We start from the raw sequence: 23604 nt of genomic DNA, 5'->3' as shown, positions 1-23604 counted from the left end.
GAACCAGTGTGGATATTTCCAGAACAATTTTTGATCCATAGAAAGGCCAATTTTTATCCTACTTCCCATAAGCTTTAACAATCCCGCCCAAATTTATTATTATTTTAATTATTTATTTTTTACCAACAAAAAATCGCCTGCCTTTTTTTTTATTATTATTTGTTCTTTGTTCTTTGCTCTTTAACTTGCATTCTCCCTTTGCCGCTATGCCCAACCCACGCGTGTAAGAGAGAATGTGATACCAGTGTCTGTGGGATTGTATTGAAAGTTTGTAATAGATTCTTCGACATCTCCATTGGCGGCAAGAAGGAAGGCCGAATCGTGTTTGAGTTGGCAAGTCTAATGGCGTAATCTCTAATATTTGTCATGTAAAAATAATTTAAAAAAGTACTCATTCTCCTACAGTTCAAGGATGTAACTCCCAAGACTGCCGAAAACTTCCGTGCCCTTTGCACTGGTACGTAAGCATATAAAATCCGGATATGCTACAGGCATTTATATATCTATATTACCTGTGTATTAAATTTAAACAACATAAACATATAAATTTACTTCTTTCTTGTTGTTTTGATGGATTGTATCAACTGACGCGTACGATAGGTGAAAAGGGTAAAGGAAAGTCTGGTGTTCCTCTCCACTTCAAGGGATCCGGTTTCCACCGTATCATCAAGGTAAGGCTGATATGCTTTTATTTTTATTTTACATGCCATCATCTTGAAAGGTTGTCATCTTAATGTTTATCTAACAATTTTGTTTTTGTTTCAATTGATATTTTTCATTAGAATTTCATGTGTCAAGGTGGTGACTTCACAGCTGGCAATGGTACTGGCGGAGAGTCCATCTATGGTGAAAAGTTCGAAGGTAAGACAATCGATTGACTTTATTTCCAAAAAAAATATGTAAAAGGATTTTGTTGGGCTTACCATGACATGTAGATGAAAACTTTGACTTGAAGCACGATAAGCCCTTCTTGTTGTCCATGGCCAATGCTGGCCCTGCAACCAACGGATCCCAATTCTTCATCACTACTGTTCCTACTCCTCATCTGGATGGAAAGCATGTTGTTTTCGGAAAGGTCTTGAAGGGAAAGGGCATCGTACGCGAGATGGAGAACTTGAAATCCAAGAACGATAAGCCCTTGGAGGATGTAGTTATCGAGGACTGTGGTGAGATCCCCGAGGGTGCTGATGATGGTATTCCTACTCCTGCTGACGGTGACAAGTATGAAGAGTTTCCAGGTAATAAACATATATACACATGTGCATCCGTAAACGTATAGGTTTCTCTTAATATTACAAATATTGATATTACTTATATATAATAGATGATTATGAAGGTCCCAAGGAACCTATTGATTTGATTGAGATTGCTGGTGTTCTCAAGAACATTGGTAACGATTACTTTAAGAAGAGTGAATACAATCTTGCTATGAAGAAGTATCAAAAGGTATGCCCCCTTTTTTTTGTTCTTTATAAATAATTTTTAATATATATGTATATTACTATCATTATAGGCTATTCGTTATCTTAACGAGAAGCCCGTTTTCGATGAAGAGGATCCCGAAGAGGTGCGTGTCAAGTATGCCGCAATCAAGGTTCCTTGTTATCTCAACAAAGCCATGTGTGCAATCAAGTTGAACGAGAACCGTGAGGCTGTTGATGCTGCCACTCATGTCCTTGAATATGAGCAAAAATACCTCAAGGCCAGTGATATTACCAAGGCTCTGTTCCGTCGTGCAACTGCCAAGATTGCCCTGAAGGACGAGCAGGGTGCCATTGGCGATCTTGAAGAGGCAGCCAAAAAAGATCCTAACGATGCTGCTATCAAGAGAGAACTTGCTAATGCCAAACAGAGACTTGTCCAGAGAAAGCAGAAGGAGAAGGCTGCCTTCTCCAAGATGTTTGGTTAAGATTATTTATTACACAAATACATTAATGAAGAAATGTAATCTTGACCTCAAATTGGTTTTTTTTATTGAATACATTTAATCCCCCATTTCTTTTTCCTTTATAAAAAAACATTTAAAATAATATTAATAGTAATAAGAAAGCTTTGAAGCTTGGTTTATTTTTTTTTATTTTTTTATTTGGTTAATTGATTGATTTTATTTATGTTCACTTTTTTAATTTTAAAGCTTTGATTTCAAATAATCATCCCACTGCTTAATTTCCCAGCTTGAAGATACACTGTCATCGCGGATTCCATTAAACAAAACAGTTGGGCTGACGTGGATACCATTTTGGCGACCTAGGCGGATGGCCAGCTTGAGATCATTGGACAGCTTATTGCCTGCATTCTTTGGCTCGCCTGTTCCATTTGATAAAAGTCCTTTGACTTCCTCGCCAGAAACGCCGACACTTGAAGCCAGGGTGCTCAATTGATCAATCAACTGACGACGAGTCTTTTCTTCGACAGCCTCATCAAAGTATCTATACAGTTGAAAGAAAGAAGCATGAATAAGTCAGTCAGTCAGTCAATCAATCAATCAACCAGTTGATAAAGAAAGAAGGGACAATTTCAACTTACTCAGCCTGGTGAGCAAACAGGGCATCGGAAAATGGAAAGAATTTTTGAGAATTGATTCTCTCTACTGCGAGAGCAGCTTCGTGCACAAGTGTAGAAGATGCATGCCAAGGCTGAACTTGCTGACGGAAGATAACTTGGAACTTGTCAGGGTATTTTTCTTCTGTCAATTGCCAGAATTGCTAGAGTGCTTTCAAGATAAGTTCCACGACCAATAGCACTATTGGGTTCTTTTTTTTTTCTTCTTCTTATCAATATTTCTCACCTCTCTAAGCTTCTTGTAAATTTTGGCCGAAAATGGACACTACAATCAATATTATAAAACGCGTCAATAATCAAGCAAAAATAAATAAAATAAAACAAAACAAAAGAGCAAGGTTAAACAAAATAACATACGACGTAGTCAAGATAGATTTCAATGGTATTAGGAGCCAAAGCAGAACCAAGGCGATGACCTAACAAAGCAATGACAATGTATAATGAGTAAATGGGCAGAAGAGGATGCTTATGTAATGACTTGAAGAGAAAAAAAGTTACCCGCGAATTGAGGAGCTAAGGCCATATTATGTAGTTGTTTTAAAGGAAAAAATAAAAGGAAAAGGTGCAGATAACAAGATGCGTCCTCTTTTTATATGCTTGTGTTTGCCAGAACTTACACTCACTTACGTCATTTTACTGTCAAATGTCGAATAAACTCGGTGTATATAATGGGAAAAAAATACTTGAAAAATACAAGATACACTATGCATGCATACGTTAAAACACACACGAATATACAGATAATTATATTTATATACAGGAATATATTTTTATATGTTTATTGATTTTTTTTGTTGATGGATGATATATGTATATAAAAGGTAGTAAAAGCCAAGGTAGTATATTAGACTGCTTTATCCGACTTTTTCCAAAAGCTCTGTATAAATTAAATTAATAAATTAAATTGATTAATATACCATCCCAAGAAAGACTATCGAGCAAAAATGACTTACTCTCAATAATTGCTTCATAGGCAGTACATGCAGGGGAGTCAGGATGCTCGTCCATAAATGAAACACCCATATCACAGCTCTTGGCTACCCGAGGATCGAGTGGAATAGATCCCAAGAGGTCAATGTTGAGTTCTTTGGCAAGAGCCGCTGCTCCACCGGTGCTGGGAGGGAAGATGATGGATTCGCCATGACATGAAGGACAGACAAAACCGGCCATGTTTTCTACCATGCCCAGGATTGGAATCTTGGCCTTGCGGCAAAAATCGATTTCCTTGCGAACGTCCTGAAGAGCAACCTCTTGTGGAGTAGTGATGATTACTGCACCGTCAATGCCGCTTTCCTTAAGGAATGTGGTCACAGAAAGATGTTCATCCGAGGTACCTGGAGGAGTGTCGACCAGCAAGTAGTCAAGCTCTCCCCAGTCCACATCTCTCAAGAACTGCTTGATCAGACCATTCTTCTTTGGCCCACGCCAGATTACAGCATCATCTTTGTCCGGAAGCATGAATCCGATGCTCATGACAGCCAGATTCTCTTGGACGAATACAGGTTGCCAGCCACTGTTGCTCTGGTGGATCTGTTCATTTTCGAGGCCCATGATTGTAGGGATCGAAGGACCGCATATATCGATATCCATCACACCGACCTGGACCTCCTCATCGTGCGACAAGGCAAAGGCTAGTTGAGAAGTAAAGCTTGACTTTCCAACACCTCCTTTTCCTGACAGAACCAAGATCTTGTGTTTTACGGATGCCATGCGCTGCGTAATGAAAGCAATGTCTATAAGTTGATATCAGTGAAATGTGAATACTGCAGTCATAGATTTCTGTCTGTATCCGTCTTATTTGTTGTTGTTGTTGTATGTACCTGGGTCAGGACCCTTTGGAGCAGTAGCGCAGATATTCTGGTTAGGACACCCAGCACAAGCGTCGGCTTGTCCAGCTGCCTGACTCTCTGGACCCTAAGACAAGACAAAAGAAGATAAAGGTCAATTCTGGTTATACAAGGTCTTCTTTATTTGCGAGATAATCGGTTAGGTATATTTACAGGACAGTGCTCTGGAGCATTCTCCGTTGATATTTGTTCAGTTGCAGATGCCATGAGAGATCAGGCATCACGATAGATTGAAACTGTCTTATGGATTTGTCAGATTGATGTGACTGGTACTTCCTTTTGTGGACTTCCACCAAGGTCTTTTACTCTTTTATTTTAGCACTCAGGGTCTCTTGTTTTAAAAAGAAGCTTATGGAGTTAAAAAATCCAAGTAAAATACTAAAGCACTACGGTTTATTGATAGAACTCTTGTTCAAAAGGCTTAAGAAGCGTCACAACCTGTTTTTGGTTTTTCTGTTACTTAAATGTTTTTTTTTTTTTGGAATATTGTATTTTTGTCATAAATAGAGTGGGTGTTGTTCTGTGGCAAAATCAAATAAAATTACCATAGATTTTGTAGCAATTAATAGAATTCTGTAGCATTTTAAAGAATTCTGTGGCAATTTCAAAATAGAAAGCAAATCTGCTGAAATACAAAAACTTTAAACCAAGCGACCAAAATTCGACAAATAAATATATGGGTATTTTGTTATAACACAGCACCTACTCTAATCTAAAATCCCATAAATCGTATTTGCCAAAATGTAAAGCTAATGGAGTAAAAGCTGGCCTTTTATTTACTATAAAAGTTGCTCATGGGCAGCCGAGTTGCGCATCCGCAGCTTTAGATGCTGCCATTTCCTACAGTGTAAGTTACAAGAAAGTATACTGGTAAATGAATAAAGGCTTACATCAATTAGATAGCGGAGATATATAATAATTCATAAAAGGCAGGAGGTGAAAAAGGAGGGAAATCAAAAGCTCCCCCTGGACGGCTTCCTGGGCAGCCTCCCCCCAGGGAACCTCCAGAGGCACCTCTTTTTTTCCCATAGTGTATATAAGTCTGTTTCTTTCTTCTTCTTTGTATCCAATTCACTTATAAAGACTATACTAATGTAGACTACAGAGATAATAGTATCACATGTATTAGAGCAATAATAAAGATATATTTTAAATAAAAGATAGTCTGGGGTTTTCTTTATCAAAGTCTTTGAGATTTGAAACAGTCAAACATGGTTTTTTAAGGTTAATTTGTGCCTTTAACTTATATATATATACAATGTAGTAAAGAAAATTTATTAGCTACATATGCTTTATTCTGCTTTTTTTTTTATCTTTTTTAAAGAAAATAACCCATGTATTTGCATTATGATAGTTCTGTGGTGTACTTTGATAGAAAGAAAGATAGAAAAAAAAAACGAGAAACGAAGCTTTACAGAGTTTACAATTCCAAAATGTGACTGTCCAAAGTACTCTTATCACCCTCTGTATGTCTACCCTTTCTTTCTTCCTTTAATTCATATCATTCATTACGCTCTATTCTATCTGGTGTCCGCTCAATAGTTTTCTTTGACCGACAAAGGGAACCGTAGATTTTCGACCAAAAAAAGAAAAAATAAAAGTATGAGGAAACAAATTGATACTTTCTTCTTTTTTTATATAAGAACAAGAAAAAAGTAATATTCGCAGTAAAGCAAATAATGATAATAAAGGCAGTAAATGGTTTCTTCTTAACGCGTTCTTTCTTCTTTATACTTCCTTCCTTTGTTTGTTTTGTTTTGTTTGGTTGGTTGTTTGTTTGTTTGTTTGAATTGTAGGTGATGATGAATGAGAATCGATACAGTGAATTGGACAGAGTTCCAGACATTGATGACATTGACCGTAGTGAGGATGGTGATTATGGCTACGAAAGACGATATGAAGCCTCAGAGGATGGTTATTATTCTGACGATGCAGAGGCTGAATGGGAAGAAAGCAAGGAACAAATCAATGCTTTGTTCTCCCTTGTCGTATTCCCCTTTGTAGGAAAATGGCTGGGAAAGAAGTTTTCATTCTGGGGTAAGTTCCCTTTTTTTTTTATTGTGTGTACGTGCCTTGCAAGTGGCAAATAATCTACACAATATTTATATATATATATTTCTTATTTGTAGCTTGGTCTAGGTGGCTATCTTACACACCTCCTGTTGGTTCGACCTCATTCTTGGCAGTAGAATGGATTGATGCTCTGAAGAGACTCTCTTCTTGAAAAATACACTTACATAATACATTTATTGAAGATTTACAAATTATCCAATTTTTTTACGAGTTCAACAAAAAAAGCCAAGAAAAATGCATCGATATGTTTAAATCCCGTATCATTATTTTCTTCAATCCTTGCAAGAGAAAAGGGATAAATATCTCGATGTTATATCTCGGATTATTATTATTATTATTTTCTTTAAAATCTTTCGGATTCTTATAGAATCTAACGCGTTAATATATACACAATTTATGGAAATGTTTTGAATGAAATAGCTCTACCCAGCTTCTTGTTACTATCGAACAATAAAATAAAAATAAAACAAAACAAAAAAAAAGGAAGGGGATATTGGTATCTGGACAGAGTAGATGACAATAGTAGAGTTGGCAGGAAAGTAATGAATTCGTTAGGACACTTGGGGCCGATTTGGCAGGTTGACAAGAGCAAATCATTCTGGGGTAAAGAAAGTTAGTTTTGAATAGTCAATGAGGACAGCCTTTATTAAATATACAATAAATAAAGGAGTAAATGTTTATTGATCAACTGGTCGTGCGTGTCTTTCTTTTTTGCTGTTGTTGTTGTTGGTAATAAAACAACTACCATTGATATGATTGCTATTGCTGTCAAAGGAGTTGGGTTATGCCCTGCCCTTATATCAAGAGAACAAGTGTGGTACAATTTACTCCTACTACCAAGTACCAAAAAATAATAAAATAATCCTGCGACAAAAGCAAATTCTTGCTTATTATGAAAGGAGAAATATGAATTTCAATAATAAAGCATATACACACATATATAAAATAAAATACCTTTATATGTGTGTGTTTTAATGCAGCTTAATATTGACAAGACAAAAGCATAACTTGATGCTTAATGCTTAATGCTTAATGCTAATAACAATAACTAACAATAGTAGCTGTATATAAACCTTTCACCCGGGTACCGGATCAGTTATTAGTCTGAGCATTGTTTTTCTTTGGTTTGGTTTGGTTTGCATCATTAAAAGGCTCTTTAAGAATAAATATCACGTGTTTGTATAGGATTCGACAATAATGTCGATTATCCAGTAATCATTGGGATAGCAATTTTTGAAATGAATAACAATTATTTTCTCTCTATAAAATAAACGGACTGAAAGATATATATTATTTATTCTTTTGGACCAATAGTTGATCGCTTCCAAGACCTATAGAATAATTAAAGGCTGTAGATAGGTATATAGATGTGAATTGGTATATTTAAGAAAACAAAGAGCCAACACTTGGTTGCTGTCATGAATATATATATAACATAATACATGCGTATGTATGTTGTAATTATTCTACCTCTTTAACATTGGCACTCATTAAGCATAAATAAAAATAAAAAAGGGGAGAAGATATGGAAGAAAGGGAGAAAAGAAGTGTATTTAGAGAGCAAAAAAAAAGAGAGAGAGAGAGAGAGAGAGAGAGAGAGAGGGAGCTAGAAAGGGTGATAATACGGGTAAATACCTCTTCTTTAACATAACATATTGTATAAAAAAATATTATAAAAATAAAAAAAAGGATAGTTAAAAGGGAGAATGTGTATAAATTTTTTTTTAATTCAATATTGAACCTCTCAAATCAAATGAATAAATTAAAAAAAAAAAAAAAAGTCAAGTTCTTTTTTATATATATTTCACATTTCTTTTTCAAATCCCGCCCCTTTTTCCGTCAAAAGACAAGTTTGGAAATATAATGTTTTCGGCCTGAAAGTGGACTCTGGGCTACAACTCCTTTTTCTTCAACTTTCTCATCTCTTCTGGCAAACCATGAACTCTTGGAAATTGCCAGGCGTTAAAAGTAAGCACAAACCACCCACCTACCCATAGAAATAGTATAAGCTTCCAAACAACAACAACTTGAACACCAACAACAACAACAAAAAAACCGACACTGTATTTCATACGACCATATTTTATTCATCATTATCATTACCATTATTATTGTCGCTGTTGCTGTTGCTGTTACTTTTGTGTTTGCCAAATATTGTAAAGAAAAGCACAGCATTCTCTCCTTATATTCATTTATATCTACCTTTTAAAAACAATGATGCCATATATATATGTGTGTGCGTGTGTGTGGGAGGTTAAATGACCAAATTGTAAAGAAGATGTAAAAATTTATATATATATATATATACAAATGTTTATATGATTCTATATTGACTATAATCTTCAATGACCTAATAAATAACTAAAGATATACACACATAAAAAAACTAATTACATTAATCTTGCCTTGTTTTTACTATAGAAAACAAAGAATCGGCTACTCCACAGCCACCTGTTCGACCTCCACCATCTCATGCTCCAGCTGCTTCTTCTGTGTCATCACAGCCAGCTGAGCCAAAGTCAGGTGTTTTGCTGATTCGTGTGTGCGAGGCCCAAGGCATCTCTCTTCCATCTGGTGTCCAATTGCCTCCAATCCCTCATCAACCCCAGACCTCTCGTAACCGTGATTCATTGTCCCGCAGACAGAACTGGTGGTTGCCTTATGTTGTACTTGAGTTTGATAAGAACGAAGTATTGATCGATGCTCTTGGAGGAGATACCGCTCATCCAGTTTACCAGTACCGTGCTCATTTGTAAATACAACAAACAACTCTTAAAAGTTTTTTTTTTTAAAAAAAAAGAAACTAAACTAAATTTTATATTGTATTGTTTAGTGATGTATCTCGTAGCTCAGAAGTTTCGATTTCAATTTATTTGAGACACCCTCCCACTGCTCAAGGAGTCTCTACTCACCCGACAAACGACTATTTCCTCGGTGCGGTCAAGATGACACCAAACTTCAATTCTACAAAGTTTGATGATCAGGTTTTGACTATTGTCGGTGGTACTGGTGCAATGCATGTTCAACTATGCTACACTCCTCAACAGGTAATTATGCTTATAAATACTATCAACATAGAAATGACCGCTCCTTTGTCTTGAGCTTGTTTTTATTTAATGTTTTTTTTTTTACTACTAGCAAAATCAACCGATTGCATTTGATGCCTTTGATCTTTTGCGTGTGATTGGAAGAGGAAGTTTTGGAAAGGTAAGAAACAATTGCTTGATTATATAAATCTCCTTTTCCTTTCTTTTCCTTTCTTTGGGACCAAAGAGAAAGATAGAGAAAAGAAGAGTAACCTTTGTGTGTTTATTATTGCTATTATCTGTGTATGCATTATAGGTTTATGTGGTGAGAAAAAAGGACACAAACCGTATCTATGCCATGAAGGTTTTGCGTAAATCCAGAATTATCTCTAGATCTGAAGTGACCCACACAATGGCAGAAAAGACCGTGCTTGCCAAGATCAGAAATCCGTTTATTGTGCCTTTAAAGTTTGCTTTCCAGAGCCCTGATAAACTTTATCTTGTGCTGGCATTTATCAATGGCGGAGAGTTATTCCACCACCTTCAGGTAGAAGGCAAATTTGATGAAGAACGTTCTCGATTCTACACTGCAGAGTTGCTATGTGCACTCGAATGTTTGCACGACTATAATGTGATTTATCGGTAAGCCAATATATATATATATAATATGGGTGAGAGTGAGAGTGAGTGAGTGAGTGAGTGAGGATTTGTTTGAGTTTTATATTTTCTTTGTGCTAACAAGACCAAAACAATAATAATAATATTTAACGTTTCAAGTGATCTGAAGCCCGAGAATATCCTGATTGATTACAACGGTCATATTGCCTTGTGTGATTTTGGCTTGTGTAAGTTGAACATGAAGGAGAATGACCGGACCAACACGTTTTGCGGAACACCCGAATACCTTGCACCAGAGCTATTGTTGGGACAGGGCTACACAAAGACCGTTGACTGGTGGACCCTGGGTGTGCTTTTGTACGAGATGATGACAGGTCTGCCGCCATTCTATGATGAGAACACAAATGAGATGTATCGCAAGATTCTTCAAGATGAGCTTCGATTCCCGGATGAGATGTCTGAAGACTCCAAGGGATTGTTGCGAGGTGTAAGTTTTTTTTTTATTGTTGTTGTTTTTGTTATCTTATTTGTTATTTTGAATAGCTTCTTACTCGGGATCCTAATGAACGTCTTGGTAACAATGGACCTGAAGATATCAAGAATCACCCCTTCTTTGCTCGAATTGACTGGCAAAAGTTGATGCAGAAAAAGGTGCAGCCTCCCTTTAAGCCTTCGGTTGATGGATCAAACGATACTTCAAACTTTGACGAAGAGTTTACTTCAGAGGCACCACAGGAGTCTGTGGTAGATGAGTCTCAGATTTCCAAGACAATGCAGGAGCAGTTTGCAGGGTTCACCTATAATCCTGCCAACGATGGTGTGATGAGTGAGAGCTACACACAAGCTGCCGGCAGTCATCACCATGCGAGTGGTCCAAGATGGTAGTCTTTATTTTATTCTTTATCATATTTTATCATATTTTATTTTATTTTATTATTACTTCTTGTCTTTCTTTCTCTCTCTCTCTCTCGTATCGTATCCGTATCGTATCGTATTTTTTTCTTCTTCTATTCTCCTTTCCCTTTCACACGCACACGCACACGCATACGCACGCACGCACGCACAAACACACACAAACACCCTCTCTCTCTCTTTCTCTTTAGTTCTCTATATATATTTTTGTACACAAATGAAACCAAAGCATATATATACAAAACATGATCTGCTCTTTCAATCAATCAATCAATCAATCAATCAATCAATCGATCGATCTTTATTTTCTCTCGCTTATTACTTGGTAACCAGTATTGGATTTATATACATAATATATTGAATTGAATCTCGCTAGCCTAATGGTTCAAACAATGATACAAAATAGCATAGGCTTAAAACAAAAATATATAGTTATATAAAATTCTTATGTCATACAGACCAAAACGGCTAGAATCCGAGGTAAAAGATTTGAATCGACTAGAGTGATACTAGACATGTGTTGATATGTTGCGTGCGAGAAAGAAAGAAAAAAAAACATTGGAAAGTATACATGTATATATACGTATATATGTTTGGGTTCTTTAGATGTAATGAAGAAGCATAGTAGCAGTCGTCTTGACAGTATAAATTCTATTGGTACTGTTTTATCACGCGATTTTTTATATAAATAAATCCAAACTAGTAAAAGTAGTAAAAGTAGTAAAAGTAAAAGTAGTAGCAGAAGAGGAAGAAGTAAAAGAAGTAAGAAAATGAAATTAATATTAATATTATTATTTTTTTAAACAAATCATTACTAACAAAAAATATATTATATATATAGGTGTATTTAATGACTGTACTTCTTGTAAAGAAAGAGTCAGATCTTTGGACCTATCTAATATAATAAAAAGGACACGGAAAGATTTATTCGATGATTAGATATCACCTGGTGCTAATTTTCTTTCTTGTTCTTTTATTTTCCTTCTACTACTTTTGCTACTTTTACTACTAGTACTATTGTTGTTACTACTATCACGTAACCGATATGATCCGATCCCCGATTTTGGGACCAAGTTCCGCCTTCGCCGAGCCAATACTTTACTTTACAATAAAGTTAAAGAAGTCTAGTCTTTTTTTTTTCTTTCTTCTTTGCAAGTATATTTATTCATTTATTTTACAAGAAGTATATATATATAGTGTGTGTGTATGTGTGTGAATTTGAATGTGATAAATAATAATATATATATATATATATATATATATATATTACACTCACTCACTTCATTTCACTTCATTTCACTTCATTTCACTCGTACTCACTCACACGCACTCACACGCACTCACTCACACGCACGCACTCACACAAAAACACACGCATTTTTCATTTTTATATACAATTCTTCTTCTTACATGAGATGAGCCGCCACGTGGTATTTTTGGTAATCGAAAAAAAAAGACAAAAAAAGGTCCAAGCTTACTCCCCCCAAAAAGTCCTCTCCGCACGAGAGTCAAAAAAAAAAAATAAAAAATAAAATAAAATACACAGTCTTTTTGTAACTGTAAAAATTATTTATAGTGTACTGTATTGTACTGTATTGTATTGTACTGTATTGTATTGTATTGTATTATTATTATAATTATTATTTTTATAAATGACTGTGTGCTACAAGCCCCTGCTAAACTCACCTTGTAAAACCTACCTACCCAATAGTTTGTTCGTATTCCATTCGAGTGCAGTGCAAAGACGCAACAAGAGCCATACAACAACCCAAGAAACAGAAAAAAAAAATTAGCGGCATCTTCTTCCTTCTCTCTTTCTTTTCTTTTCTTTTCTTTCCTTCTATTTTCAACGCGATCCTTATTTCCACTATAGATTTTCTTTATTTTCATTTTCATTTGAGATATCTATATTCATATTCTCATCAAACGGCCACAATAAAGCTGCCCTTGCAACAGAACAAGCTACACGATCACATCAAATAAGAAAGGAAAAGAAGCATAAAAGCCCATAATCATCATCACCAGAAGCACCAAACCACCCACCTACACACCTACACACCTACCTCTCTATCTATATTAAATATAAATATAGATACAGTCCTGAAGAAGAAAGTTGAATAAATATATAATTTTATATTTCCATACACAAAACACACAAAAGGATATCTGTACATCTTATACATTCCAGCAACAACTACAGCAACAGCAACAGCAACAGCAACAGCAACAGCGAAAGTCAATATCGTTTTGTACAAAATTATTACTTCTTTATAAAAAAATCCAAAAAAAAAAGAAATCTCCCTTTGCTTGTGCCGATGAATCCTACAGATTGCTCGGTCATCGTCCTTTATCAGTCTCCGGCTCAACCCTATGCAATTGATGGGAGTACCAATAGTGAATCCACAGAGAACAATCAATGGCCGACCTATATGGTATCTCTCCAGGCTGTTTTCGGTCAAGGTAAATAAAAATATATATTAAATACGCACCCAAGCACCCAAGCACCCAAGCACCCAAGCACCACCAAACATATAATAATTTATAATAATTTATAATAATTTATAATATAAATTCAATCGTGTAACTACACTAAATGCTTAAACAAAATAAATATTGTGTGCGTATAGTCATTTTGCAGTCCAATCCAGCCGAGGCCCTCGAAAGAGCCAGGGAATGCAACCAAGTCTCACCCACACTACTACTGATCGATCTTGACGCCCTTCTCGGTACAGAATGCCCCGAAGAAGAATACGACTATGATGACACCGACTCCCTTTACACCCTATCATGCTCATCCTCTTGTTCAACAAATTCAACAAATTCTTCTGGAACGATGGCTGACCCACGCATGGCCTGGGTAAAAAAGATTAGCCGCGAAATGAGTACAGTGCCGATTGTGGGTAAGTTTACCAAAATAATAGTAACAGTAATAGTAATAGTAATAATAACCTCTTTGTCCTCTCTGTATGTCTTTTGATTTGTTCTATTTAATCTATTTAATTCCATTTGATTCCATTTGATCGCATTCACTTTAAACCCATAGTCTGTTCTACAAACGATTCACCTTCATTTATGCTCGATTGTATCCACGCCGGTGCATCTGATTATCTTCTCAAACCACTCCCACTTTATACAATCAAGACCCTCTTTCTCGTACGTCCTCAAATACATTACACAACAACAACAACAATGTGCTGACACACAACCTTCTTTAGAAATTGCACAGATGTCGCGCAGATTCCAAAATGCATGATAGTAGCGTCCAGGGATCATCATTTCCTTCATCACCAGTCTCATGTCCCGACCACTTTCTATCAAACAGCCCACCCATCACCACAACATCATACCCTCCCAATAGCCTCAACAACCGTTTCAAAGAAATCTTCAACAGAGATATGCAGTACGTACAAAGCACCAGAACACTAGAAAATAAATAAGCTATCCAAAGCTTGAATGATTTATTTTTTTTAAAATTTAATCAAATCAAATCAAATATTCCATTTTATTCATAGACTTACAAAGGCTATTATGGACATTTATGTTCCACTGCCACAGCATGCAAAATACATGACCATTACAAGGTAAAGTCCTTATTTAAAAAATATATATAAATATAATAACCTTTTGTCTGTCTATCTAAACTTATTGTCCTTTTTGCCTTTAATTACTAGTCAACACAAAGATACACTGAAAAAGGCGATCTTTAGCTGGGACTATTGTCCTTTCGATTACGACTCGACTGATCTTATTCACTGTGTCTATCTTATATTTGAACAAATCTTGGTCTCACCAGAACTTTCTTATCTGGGTATCGGTCAAGGTAAAGAAAAAATAATAAGAAAATAAAAATTATATGATTTTTTTTTGGAGTAACAATGCTTATTTATTTACATCTAGGTCAATTGTACGACTTTATCATCGACCTTTCAAGCGCCTATCACGACGAAAATCCTTATCACAACTTTGCACACGCCGTAGACGTCCTCCAATGCCTTTTCCATTTCCTTTGCCAGCTTGGTCTTTTGCCCTACAACACTGTAGACACAGGGCGGTCTTCCTACCAACTTCCTCAGGACATCTTGCGTCCATTGGATGTATTTGGCTTGTTGCTGGCTGCCATTGGACACGATGCTGCCCATCCTGGTGTGAACAACATGTTCCTGGTAAATACATATACATAAAAAAACTCGTAATTGTAATTGTAATTGTGTGTGATTGTAATTGTGTGTAATTCCAATTATGATTATAATCTTAGCTGTAATCAATTGACTAACATTACATTTTCTCTATTCTCTATTCTCTATTCTCTCTCTCTCTCTTTATATATAATTTTACTTTATCATCTTATCAGATCAATTCTGCTACCCCTCTTGCTTTACTTTACAATGATCATTCTATCCTTGAAAGTCTTCACTCAATGACTCTTTTCCAACTCATCAAGAAACATGGCTTTGATCAATTTGCCGGTGGCTGTGGGTCATCTTCTTATCAAGGTAAGCTATTTATTCATTCATTCATACACACATATATATATATATATATAAATATAGATATTATTCGCACTGTACTGCACTGCACTGTACTGTACTGTACTGCACAGCAAAAAAAATTTCATTGCAGAAACAGCAAGTTAAATTTTTCATTTATTTACTTTCATATATGCGCACCTCGGCAGAGTTCCGCAAGACTGTGATCACAAGTATTTTGGCAACCGATATGTCTCTGCACAGTGATTATGTGACAAAGATCAAGGAGCAGGCCGATCGAATGAAGACTATAGATCTCAATTCTCTCGATTCAGTCGCCCTCCAGAACGAACGTCTCTTGCTCTGTAGTGGACTGATCAAATGTGCTGACATTAGCAATGTCGTGAGTAATCTTTCTTTCTTTCTTTCTGCAATTTAACTAACTAACAAATTTATCTTGCTATACTATAGACTCGTCCGTTTATGCGGGCTGAAAAGTGGGCTGAACTTCTTGTAGAAGAGTTTGTCTTACAGGGCGATCTCGAACGTGAGCTTGGGATGCCGGTGCTTCCGATGAATGATCGCACAAAAGTTATTCTTGAAGATTCACAAATCGGATTCATTTGTTTTGTTGCGCTTGATTTGTTCAAGAGTGTCCAAAAAGTGCTTCCAGGTAAATAATAAGAATAAGAATAAGAATAATTTTTGAATCACTAAATGATACGCATATATAAAAGAAATTAAATGGCTATCAAATAATTTAATATTAATAATTTAATATTAATAATTTTTATTTTTATTTTTATTTTTATTTTAGAAATGTCTTTTGCTGTTAATCACATGGAAAGCAATCTGAAACGATGGGAACATCGCAAAAATTCAAACCATAATTGTGCTTCAACTGATACTCCACTTGTTGTTCCTGCTGCTAGTGCTGCTGCTGGTGCTGCTGCTGGTGCTGCTACTGGTGCTAGTGCTGGCGTTAAAGAGGAAACTGAATCATCATGGGAAGCACCAATTGAACAGCAAACTACGATACATGTCGAGACAGGTAAATAAACAAAACAAAACAAAACAAACAAATAACATCAAAATGTGTCCTATTTGGTTGTCGTATTTACTCGATTTGTTTCATTTTCATTAGTCACCAAAAAGAGAACAAGTGGGACGATGGATTGTAACACACAAGTAGTTGAGATTCATAAACGTGTTTCACTCGATTCTGGCCGAGACACTTTGAGTAACAGTTCGACTCGATTCAAAAAGATGCCCAGCATGCCAGCAATGGCTATGGAGAACTATGTAGAAAGTAAGATGACGACAGTAGCGGCGAGTATTGACACAAAGCCCGAACATCCAAATGAAGCAAGAGGAGAATGGGGTACCCACGATAGCTCAAATCCTTCTTACTGCCAGTGTACGATACAGTAAAACACACCCACGCACGCAGCTACACAGCTACACAGCTACACATACATACAGACCTACATACATACATACATACATACATACATACATACATACATACATACATACACACATACACACATACATACAGACCTACATACAGACTCACTCACTCACACATTCACACATAACATATATATCAACACATCGCCGACCAGTGCAAAATATTTCTTATACTTCTTCTTCTTTCATTTAACCTGTTCGCTTTCATACACAATCACATACAACCCCTTCTTTCCACCTTCTTTTCTTTTCTTTGCTGTACTTCTATTGCTTTCCTTTTTCTTTACTCTCTTTCTTGCCTATGTATATTTCATAGTATCGTTTGTACAAAAAGTGGGAGTAGATTTCATTTATTTTATTTTATTTCTCTTATATTCATATAACTTACACACGCACATATATATATATATATACTATTTTATTTTTATTATTTATCTTGTATAGACACTGTATTAAGCACCATTTCCACTCCACACTAAACAAACCAAACCAAAAAAAAAATACATATTATATATATATATACATGCATGTATTGTCAAAGGCAAAGGAAATGAACACATATGTGCTATTAAACATTTGCCTTTATTATATACTTCTTTACCTTGCCTTATCTTGCCTTTTGCCTTGCTTTTTGACTCGTTTTTTGACTCGTTTTTTTTTAAAGAAAAAAATAGGAAATGTTACCCGCATTTTGCCTATTCAGAATATGGCTACAAAACAAGCAAACAAACAAACAAACAAACAAACAAAAGATACCCCGCAAATGTCTCGCTTTCTTCCCACTTACCTCCTCCTTCTTCTTACCCCCCCATTTTTTTTCCCTTTTGCCAAATATATATATTATACATATGAAAATAAGGATTTTCCAGAAATTGGGAATTCAGATATATATATAAATAAAATAAGAAGACGTTTTATAGAATATTTTTTTATATATACGATAATAAGCAAGTTAATTGATTTTATGTATATACATATATATAATAGGTATAATATGTGTGTAGTGGTGAAAAGAGAAAATAAATGTGTCGAATAATTCATGAATTTTTGTTGTTTTGTTTTATAGAAAAAAGATGAAATGACAGGAAAGAGAAAATAATACAGGTTTTGATATATAATATATCAATTGGCATGAAAAAATTATAATAATAATAATAATGATAATGATAATGATAATCTTACATTAAAGAAAGTAAAAGCATATAGCATAGAAAGAAAGAAGTTGAAATAAGTTGAAGGTAGGGTAGGGTAAGGTGATAAAGTGAGAAAAGTTACTCATAAAAATAAAGTAAAGACAATAAAATAAAATAAAATAAAATAAAATAAATACACAAGAAAAGGAGTGAAAGCATAAAACGAAAAAATATATAAAAATAAAAAATTGTTACTGGAATTTGTAGGTCTTGTTGGTCTTGTAAACAGTGCCATCTCCTCGGACCAATAGAATCGGTAGACTGTAGATAGGAGCATGTGTCGTATTGTCAAAGCCAACTGTCTCGAGTCCTACTCCCTCCAAGAGGTTCTGACGCGTAGGTAACCTGCATACAAACAATTCTCGGCTACGGTAATCCGAATCAAGCGCCTTGATGTCTCCAAACCACACCTGCAAATCACGCGAAAAGGACTCGCCGTGCAAGGACATCAATTGTTCATTTGAATCAGGGTATTCTTCTCCTGTCGATTGAAGGCGTCGGTCGAGACCTGTGCTTTGCTGCGTCTGGTAGGCCACACTAGGCGACATATTGAGAGTGTAGTTCAACAAGGTAGGGAACATTGTTGTATTTACGCTCAACTGTGGCCGTGTGTCGTCCACAGGAGGTGTCCAGAATGTATATACAGCACAATCTATAATCAATTTAAAAATAAAATCAATAAAAAATCAATAATATATTTTATATAAAAACTCTCAAGTAAAATATATATATATTTGTTTTTGTTTAAATAAATAACATGGCATAAAAATACAGAATATATATATATATATATATATATATATATTTTACCTGTTCCTACAATTGTCCAAACTGCTGCGTCAGAAACATCCTCACTCCAATATGAACCAAGTCCATGGTTAGGGCTACCAGCATTCACACTCACAGCTGACATACGACGGCTGCCGGTGCTAGTCGAGCTAGAGCTACTACTGGCACTCATGCTTGGCTTTCGCTTACTGTTCTCCAGAGAATGCGTCGACCCTGATCGGCCACGATTCATGAGAATATGCGATGCTGCACTTCCGCCATTTGCACGGCTTCCGTAGTATGCCTCAATATCATCGTTCATACTATTGACGCGTCGGCGAAGACTAGGATCAAGTATCTCGCCCTGATTTCTTTCCTTGAGGTTGGTGAGCGACATTGAACTAACGAGTTTACTGGGCGGTATTCCGTTCATATTCATATTCATATTCATACTCATACTCATATTTAAATTGTAGTTGTTCAAACCGGAATTAAGGTGTCTTTCAAGAACATCAGTCGACACTCGTCGCTTACGGACTACTTTCCCACCTTCTTGCTGCGAAGGAACCGAACTATCGATCGTATTGTAATTATTCATCGTCTCCTCTTTCAGAAAGTATGCTCCGGTCGCGGCTGCCTCTGCTGCTGTCTGCTGTGATATGGTCGCTAAAGGTCGTCTGGGATCCACAGTCTTGTGCATTCCAACCATATCATTCAGACATGCCAAGTAAGTGACAGGCTGGTTGGAGCGTGGCATCATTTTTTCTTGCAATTGAGGTACTGGTGCTGGTGCTGGTGCTGGTGTGGGTAGATGCGTAGGTGAAAATACACCAGAATTGCTGTAGTTCATATCGTAGTCTCCATTTTGGGATTGGGTTTGCTGGCGCATTGCAGCATGATGGGCGTGTACTGCATTTGAAGGGTCTTGGACGATCTGAAGGGCAATCTTGTGGAGTTGGGAAACAGGGTCTCCGAATACTTCATCGCCATACTCACCACCTCCAGAAATGTGAGGGTCATCGACAGAACGAGCGCCACCTACAACAGTAGATGCCTTGTCTACCTTGCGTATGATCATAACCGGGCTAACAAGACCGGTTGTAAGGCACTGCAGAACAATGTGCTGGTTGTAGAGAATCGGGACTAGCTGGTTTGTCTTGTTCTTCAAAGCAATCGCGGGTGGCGGAGGGTAAGGCACGCTGGGGGTGTACACATTGCGACCAATGTAATCTTCGGGTGTGTCACTTTCTTTACCGTCGCCCGGAGTGCGCGTAGTGTCCACCACCCAGACCACAAAGGGATCCCAGCAAGTAGTTCGGGCTACAAAACAGGTACCGTCATTGACATCGCTTGCCTGGGTCTTTGGTTGAGCATGACCCGGAAAAGCATAAGGCGAGCCCTGAGCTGAAGAAGAAGACACGCCAAGGTATTTGGTAGAGACGGTCTGAGAGCGGATTCGGTTAAACAGAGATACAGTTGTGCCATGATGAATACAGACTAGTTTAAGCCAAACCAAACCAAACCAAACCAAACCAAACCAAACCAAACCAAACCAAACCAAATTAAACCAAATCAAATAAAGAAAAATGTTAAATCAGGATTGGCGTACACGCACCCGTATATATATATACATGCATGCATGCATATATACTTGCATATGACATTTCACTTACGCTCCATGTTTTTAACACTCTGCCTTTTCTTGCTTGGTTTGCTAATGACCTTGATTCCTTTACTGGCAAGTGTCCCAAGCATCAGACCATTGGCCAACTGAATCTTGACCAGACATTCGACCCTTTTCCGTTTTTCGTCGGCATCATTGATAAACAGATGTTTCGAGACATTCTTTCCGGCAGCCAAGGGTTCCTGGTGATGGTTGTGGTACCAATCAAAGTTATTGTTTCTTGATTCTGCACTTCTGAATCTATTGGGATGCAGACCTTCTTGTTGAGCACTGGTGCCACTGGTGGTGCCGTTTCCAGAAGGAGAAGAAGACGAAGACGAGGAAGAAGGTTGGGCTGCCTTAACATGTCCAGTCTGGCCGACCGTCACACCCGAGACAGTGTACCATTCGATGTGTCCAGCCTGGCTTGATGCCTCTCCGGAAATGCAGACCGTCAGTCTTGGGGGTGCCAGGACGCGTTCATTGTCGATGAGAAATGGGTCAGGTGGTTGACTTTGGGCATCGTCCGAGACATGGCCATCGTCTAACGTTGCATCCTTTTTGGGAGTCCACCAAGTAGTACCCACCAGAATGGCAGTGGGCGGGGGACACAGAAATCTATTTTTTTTTTGGTTGAAAAAAAAAAAGAGAGTTGGTAAATAAATAAGAACTTTGATTATATACTATATATTTTAAATTTATATATATATATATATACTTATTTATATAATATATAATTATTATTATTATTTTTTGTGTGTGTTCTAACCTCTTTTCGGTACCATAACTCTTTTGTGCCACTTTGGAAGTGAGTATAACAACTGTACGTTCACCAACCGACATTGGGTCTGGGCTCCTGAGATATTTCTGAATGTGAGGTCGAAAGGTTGCGGCTTGAAAGGCTTGAATCATCTGTCGATTGGTCTTGACTGAACGACGATCAATAATAACGTTTGGGTGGTTTCGGTGTGGAGAGGAAATAGGACCCGAGGTTAGTCGAGTTTCGTCTTCTTCACTCGCCGCTTCTGGAATGGTTGGTGGATGGGCTGCTGTGGCTACGACTAGCATCGGATGTCCGCCAGTCATGTTTGTTGGGATAGTAGTAGTGGCCGAATTATCGTAGTAGTGATGCCCGTTGAATGGGATTTGACCAGGAGCCGAAACAGAAACAGAAACCGGTGTGGAGCGAATCGAGAGGTTTGACAAACGACCATACATGGGAGTAATTGGAGGAGACGAATTTGTCGACGAATTTGACGAGTGTGGAGGTGATGCAGGTGGTGAGAGCATATCTCTTGTCTAAAATGAATTGAATTCAACAAAGGGAGATCAAAAAAAAATCAGTTTTTTCTTTTTTTTTTTCGGATGCTTCAAGTGGCGCCTATGATATTAAGGTTGTAGAAAAATGCCATTATTTTCACCCCAAACAAAATAAAATAAAATAAAAATATTTGTTACCTGGGCAACCATGTTAAGTCTTTGATCAGCTTGAGTGGAATTATAATCAGAATTCCAGTCCAAGGGTCGAGTGTCAAGACCGGTTGAGACAGGCTGGGAGTACGACTGGTCCAACGTGAGCTGCCTGGGTGAGCTATGGCCATCGCCCTGAAGAGAGTCGAGGAAACTGGGAGAGAAGAAGGCGGGAGTAACGGGAGAAAAGGCTGGATTTGAGCCGGCTGGGGAGTGATTCGGAGATACCTGTTGGGGAGCTGAGTATGTTGCACCAACCCAGGACTGAATCAATTGTTGCTGGTTGCGTCGATGGACAGTATGAAGGTCGTGGAGCTGAAGGTCGGATTGCCTGTATCTGGTGTTCTGGTTTGGTTCTGAGCCGAGCTGGGAGGGCACCTGAGGGGATTCGCGAAGTGGGAAGGAGTGGATATCGAGTGGGACGTCTTGGAGTGACTGTCCAGAATAAGCATACGATGAAGTGATGAAGTCAAACGATTGGCAGGCCTGTGGTTGCGATGAGATGATTGAGGCCGATTGTTGATCTGTGGGGGGTTGGTCTTGATCATAGACATAGAATGAGCGGGCAGGATTTGAGGATGTTCCTGGAATGAGGGTTGGGTCAATTTGATCAAAAAGGTCGTCGATGTCTACTGTGGCAGAAGATGTTGAGGATGGTTGACGAACTCTGCTTTCTGGAGTTGAGGTGGAGGTAGAACGAGGGTCGAATTGGGTTGATGGCCAGGACATCATATCAGGTTTTTCAGTGGTGTATCCGATGGAGGAATGGGTAGCATAGGGGTCTGTTGACCATTGGGCGGGGGGGTACGGGATGTTCATATAAGGCGAATTATCGACTGAAGTGGGGTATTGTAGCTGTTTGCGTTTACGATTATTCTGCATTTCAGGAGACAGTGGTTGACTGGAACAACCATAGGACGGAGAAGAGGTAGAATCGGCCATACTGGGCATATTCCTTGACACTCTTATTTATTTAATAGAAAATATTTATATTTATATAAATATATATATATATATAAGAATATATATATAAGAATATATATATATTATATATATATATATATATTAGACTTTGAATTTGATTTGATTTGATTTGATTTGATTTGATTTGTGTGCGTGTGCGTGTGCTTGTATATATAAAGCTGTATTTGTATTTGTATATGTATTACTTTAATATATAATATATAAAATATATATATATATATATATATCGATATATAATATACACTTTCAATTTAATATATAGATATATAGATAACTATAATTATAAGTATAATTATATATTTTATATATAAATGTGTAATAAAAGTAAAATAAAATTTAAATAGAAGAAATGTCAAGGATTGCTAGCCAAGTAAAGAAAATGTATTTATATGAAATATAAAAATAATTTTTAAAAAAAATGGTAGAAAGAAGAAGAAGAAGCAAAAAAAAAACCAAAAGTAAAAGCAGAAGCAGAAGAATAAGAAGAGATCTTTTTTTTTTTTTGAAAAAAAAAAAATAGGTAGCAAAAAGGAAATATTGGAGGCAATAGTG

At 36.9% G+C, this 23604-nt stretch overlaps 6 protein-coding genes across 6 annotated transcripts; 4 read left to right on the top strand and 2 right to left on the bottom strand.

The window, feature by feature from the left end:
* Positions 1 to 206: 206 nt before the first annotated feature.
* PHYBLDRAFT_74362 (hypothetical protein) lies at positions 207 to 2031 on the top strand (the record flags this gene model as incomplete). The annotated part of the gene is made up of 8 exons (XM_018443015.1): positions 207 to 223; positions 279 to 333; positions 406 to 457; positions 601 to 671; positions 783 to 861; positions 936 to 1238; positions 1325 to 1446; positions 1514 to 2031. 8 exons carry the CDS (start codon positions 207 to 209, stop codon positions 1907 to 1909), a joined length of 1095 nt encoding a protein of 364 aa, XP_018294254.1. The 3' UTR covers positions 1910 to 2031.
* A 9-nt stretch (positions 2032 to 2040) lies between these two features.
* On the bottom strand, positions 2041 to 4616 carry PHYBLDRAFT_180572 (hypothetical protein; the record flags this gene model as incomplete). Its single annotated transcript, XM_018438334.1, has 7 exons — positions 2041 to 2429; positions 2527 to 2705; positions 2789 to 2827; positions 2920 to 2978; positions 3516 to 4295; positions 4383 to 4476; positions 4563 to 4616. The coding sequence occupies 7 exons, from the start codon at positions 4614 to 4616 to the stop codon at positions 2129 to 2131; spliced, it is 1506 nt and encodes a 501-aa protein (XP_018294253.1). The 3' UTR covers positions 2041 to 2128.
* A 1595-nt stretch (positions 4617 to 6211) lies between these two features.
* PHYBLDRAFT_143196 (hypothetical protein) lies at positions 6212 to 6633 on the top strand (the record flags this gene model as incomplete). Its single annotated transcript, XM_018430948.1, has 2 exons — positions 6212 to 6446; positions 6539 to 6633. 2 exons carry the CDS (start codon positions 6212 to 6214, stop codon positions 6631 to 6633), a joined length of 330 nt encoding a protein of 109 aa, XP_018294252.1.
* Positions 6634 to 8392: 1759 nt separating this feature from the next.
* On the top strand, positions 8393 to 11340 carry YPK1 (serine/threonine protein kinase AGC family). Its single transcript, XM_018439923.1, has 7 exons — positions 8393 to 8450; positions 8904 to 9234; positions 9316 to 9529; positions 9621 to 9689; positions 9825 to 10150; positions 10286 to 10613; positions 10670 to 11340. The coding sequence occupies exons 1-7, from the start codon at positions 8420 to 8422 to the stop codon at positions 11009 to 11011; spliced, it is 1641 nt and encodes a 546-aa protein (XP_018294251.1). The 5' UTR covers positions 8393 to 8419; the 3' UTR covers positions 11012 to 11340.
* A 2013-nt stretch (positions 11341 to 13353) lies between these two features.
* PHYBLDRAFT_166183 (hypothetical protein) lies at positions 13354 to 17453 on the top strand (the record flags this gene model as incomplete). The annotated part of the gene is made up of 13 exons (XM_018435375.1): positions 13354 to 13498; positions 13666 to 13938; positions 14082 to 14191; positions 14254 to 14438; positions 14551 to 14619; positions 14710 to 14858; positions 14936 to 15201; positions 15390 to 15531; positions 15714 to 15907; positions 15976 to 16177; positions 16322 to 16555; positions 16649 to 16921; positions 17419 to 17453. 13 exons carry the CDS (start codon positions 13354 to 13356, stop codon positions 17451 to 17453), a joined length of 2277 nt encoding a protein of 758 aa, XP_018294250.1.
* A 216-nt stretch (positions 17454 to 17669) lies between these two features.
* PHYBLDRAFT_166182 (p53-like transcription factor) lies at positions 17670 to 23019 on the bottom strand (the record flags this gene model as incomplete). Its single annotated transcript, XM_018435374.1, has 7 exons — positions 17670 to 17684; positions 17762 to 17795; positions 18363 to 18819; positions 18978 to 20432; positions 20609 to 21216; positions 21368 to 21897; positions 22057 to 23019. The coding sequence occupies 7 exons, from the start codon at positions 23017 to 23019 to the stop codon at positions 17670 to 17672; spliced, it is 4062 nt and encodes a 1353-aa protein (XP_018294249.1).
* Between the last annotated feature and the right edge of the window lie 585 nt (positions 23020 to 23604).

Source organism: Phycomyces blakesleeanus (assembly GCF_001638985.1).
Source record: "Phycomyces blakesleeanus NRRL 1555(-) unplaced genomic scaffold PHYBLscaffold_6, whole genome shotgun sequence".
Taxonomy (NCBI): domain Eukaryota; kingdom Fungi; phylum Mucoromycota; class Mucoromycetes; order Mucorales; family Phycomycetaceae; genus Phycomyces; species Phycomyces blakesleeanus.
Note: the sequence above shows the minus strand (reverse complement) of the source record. Positions and strands in the feature narration are given on the sequence as shown.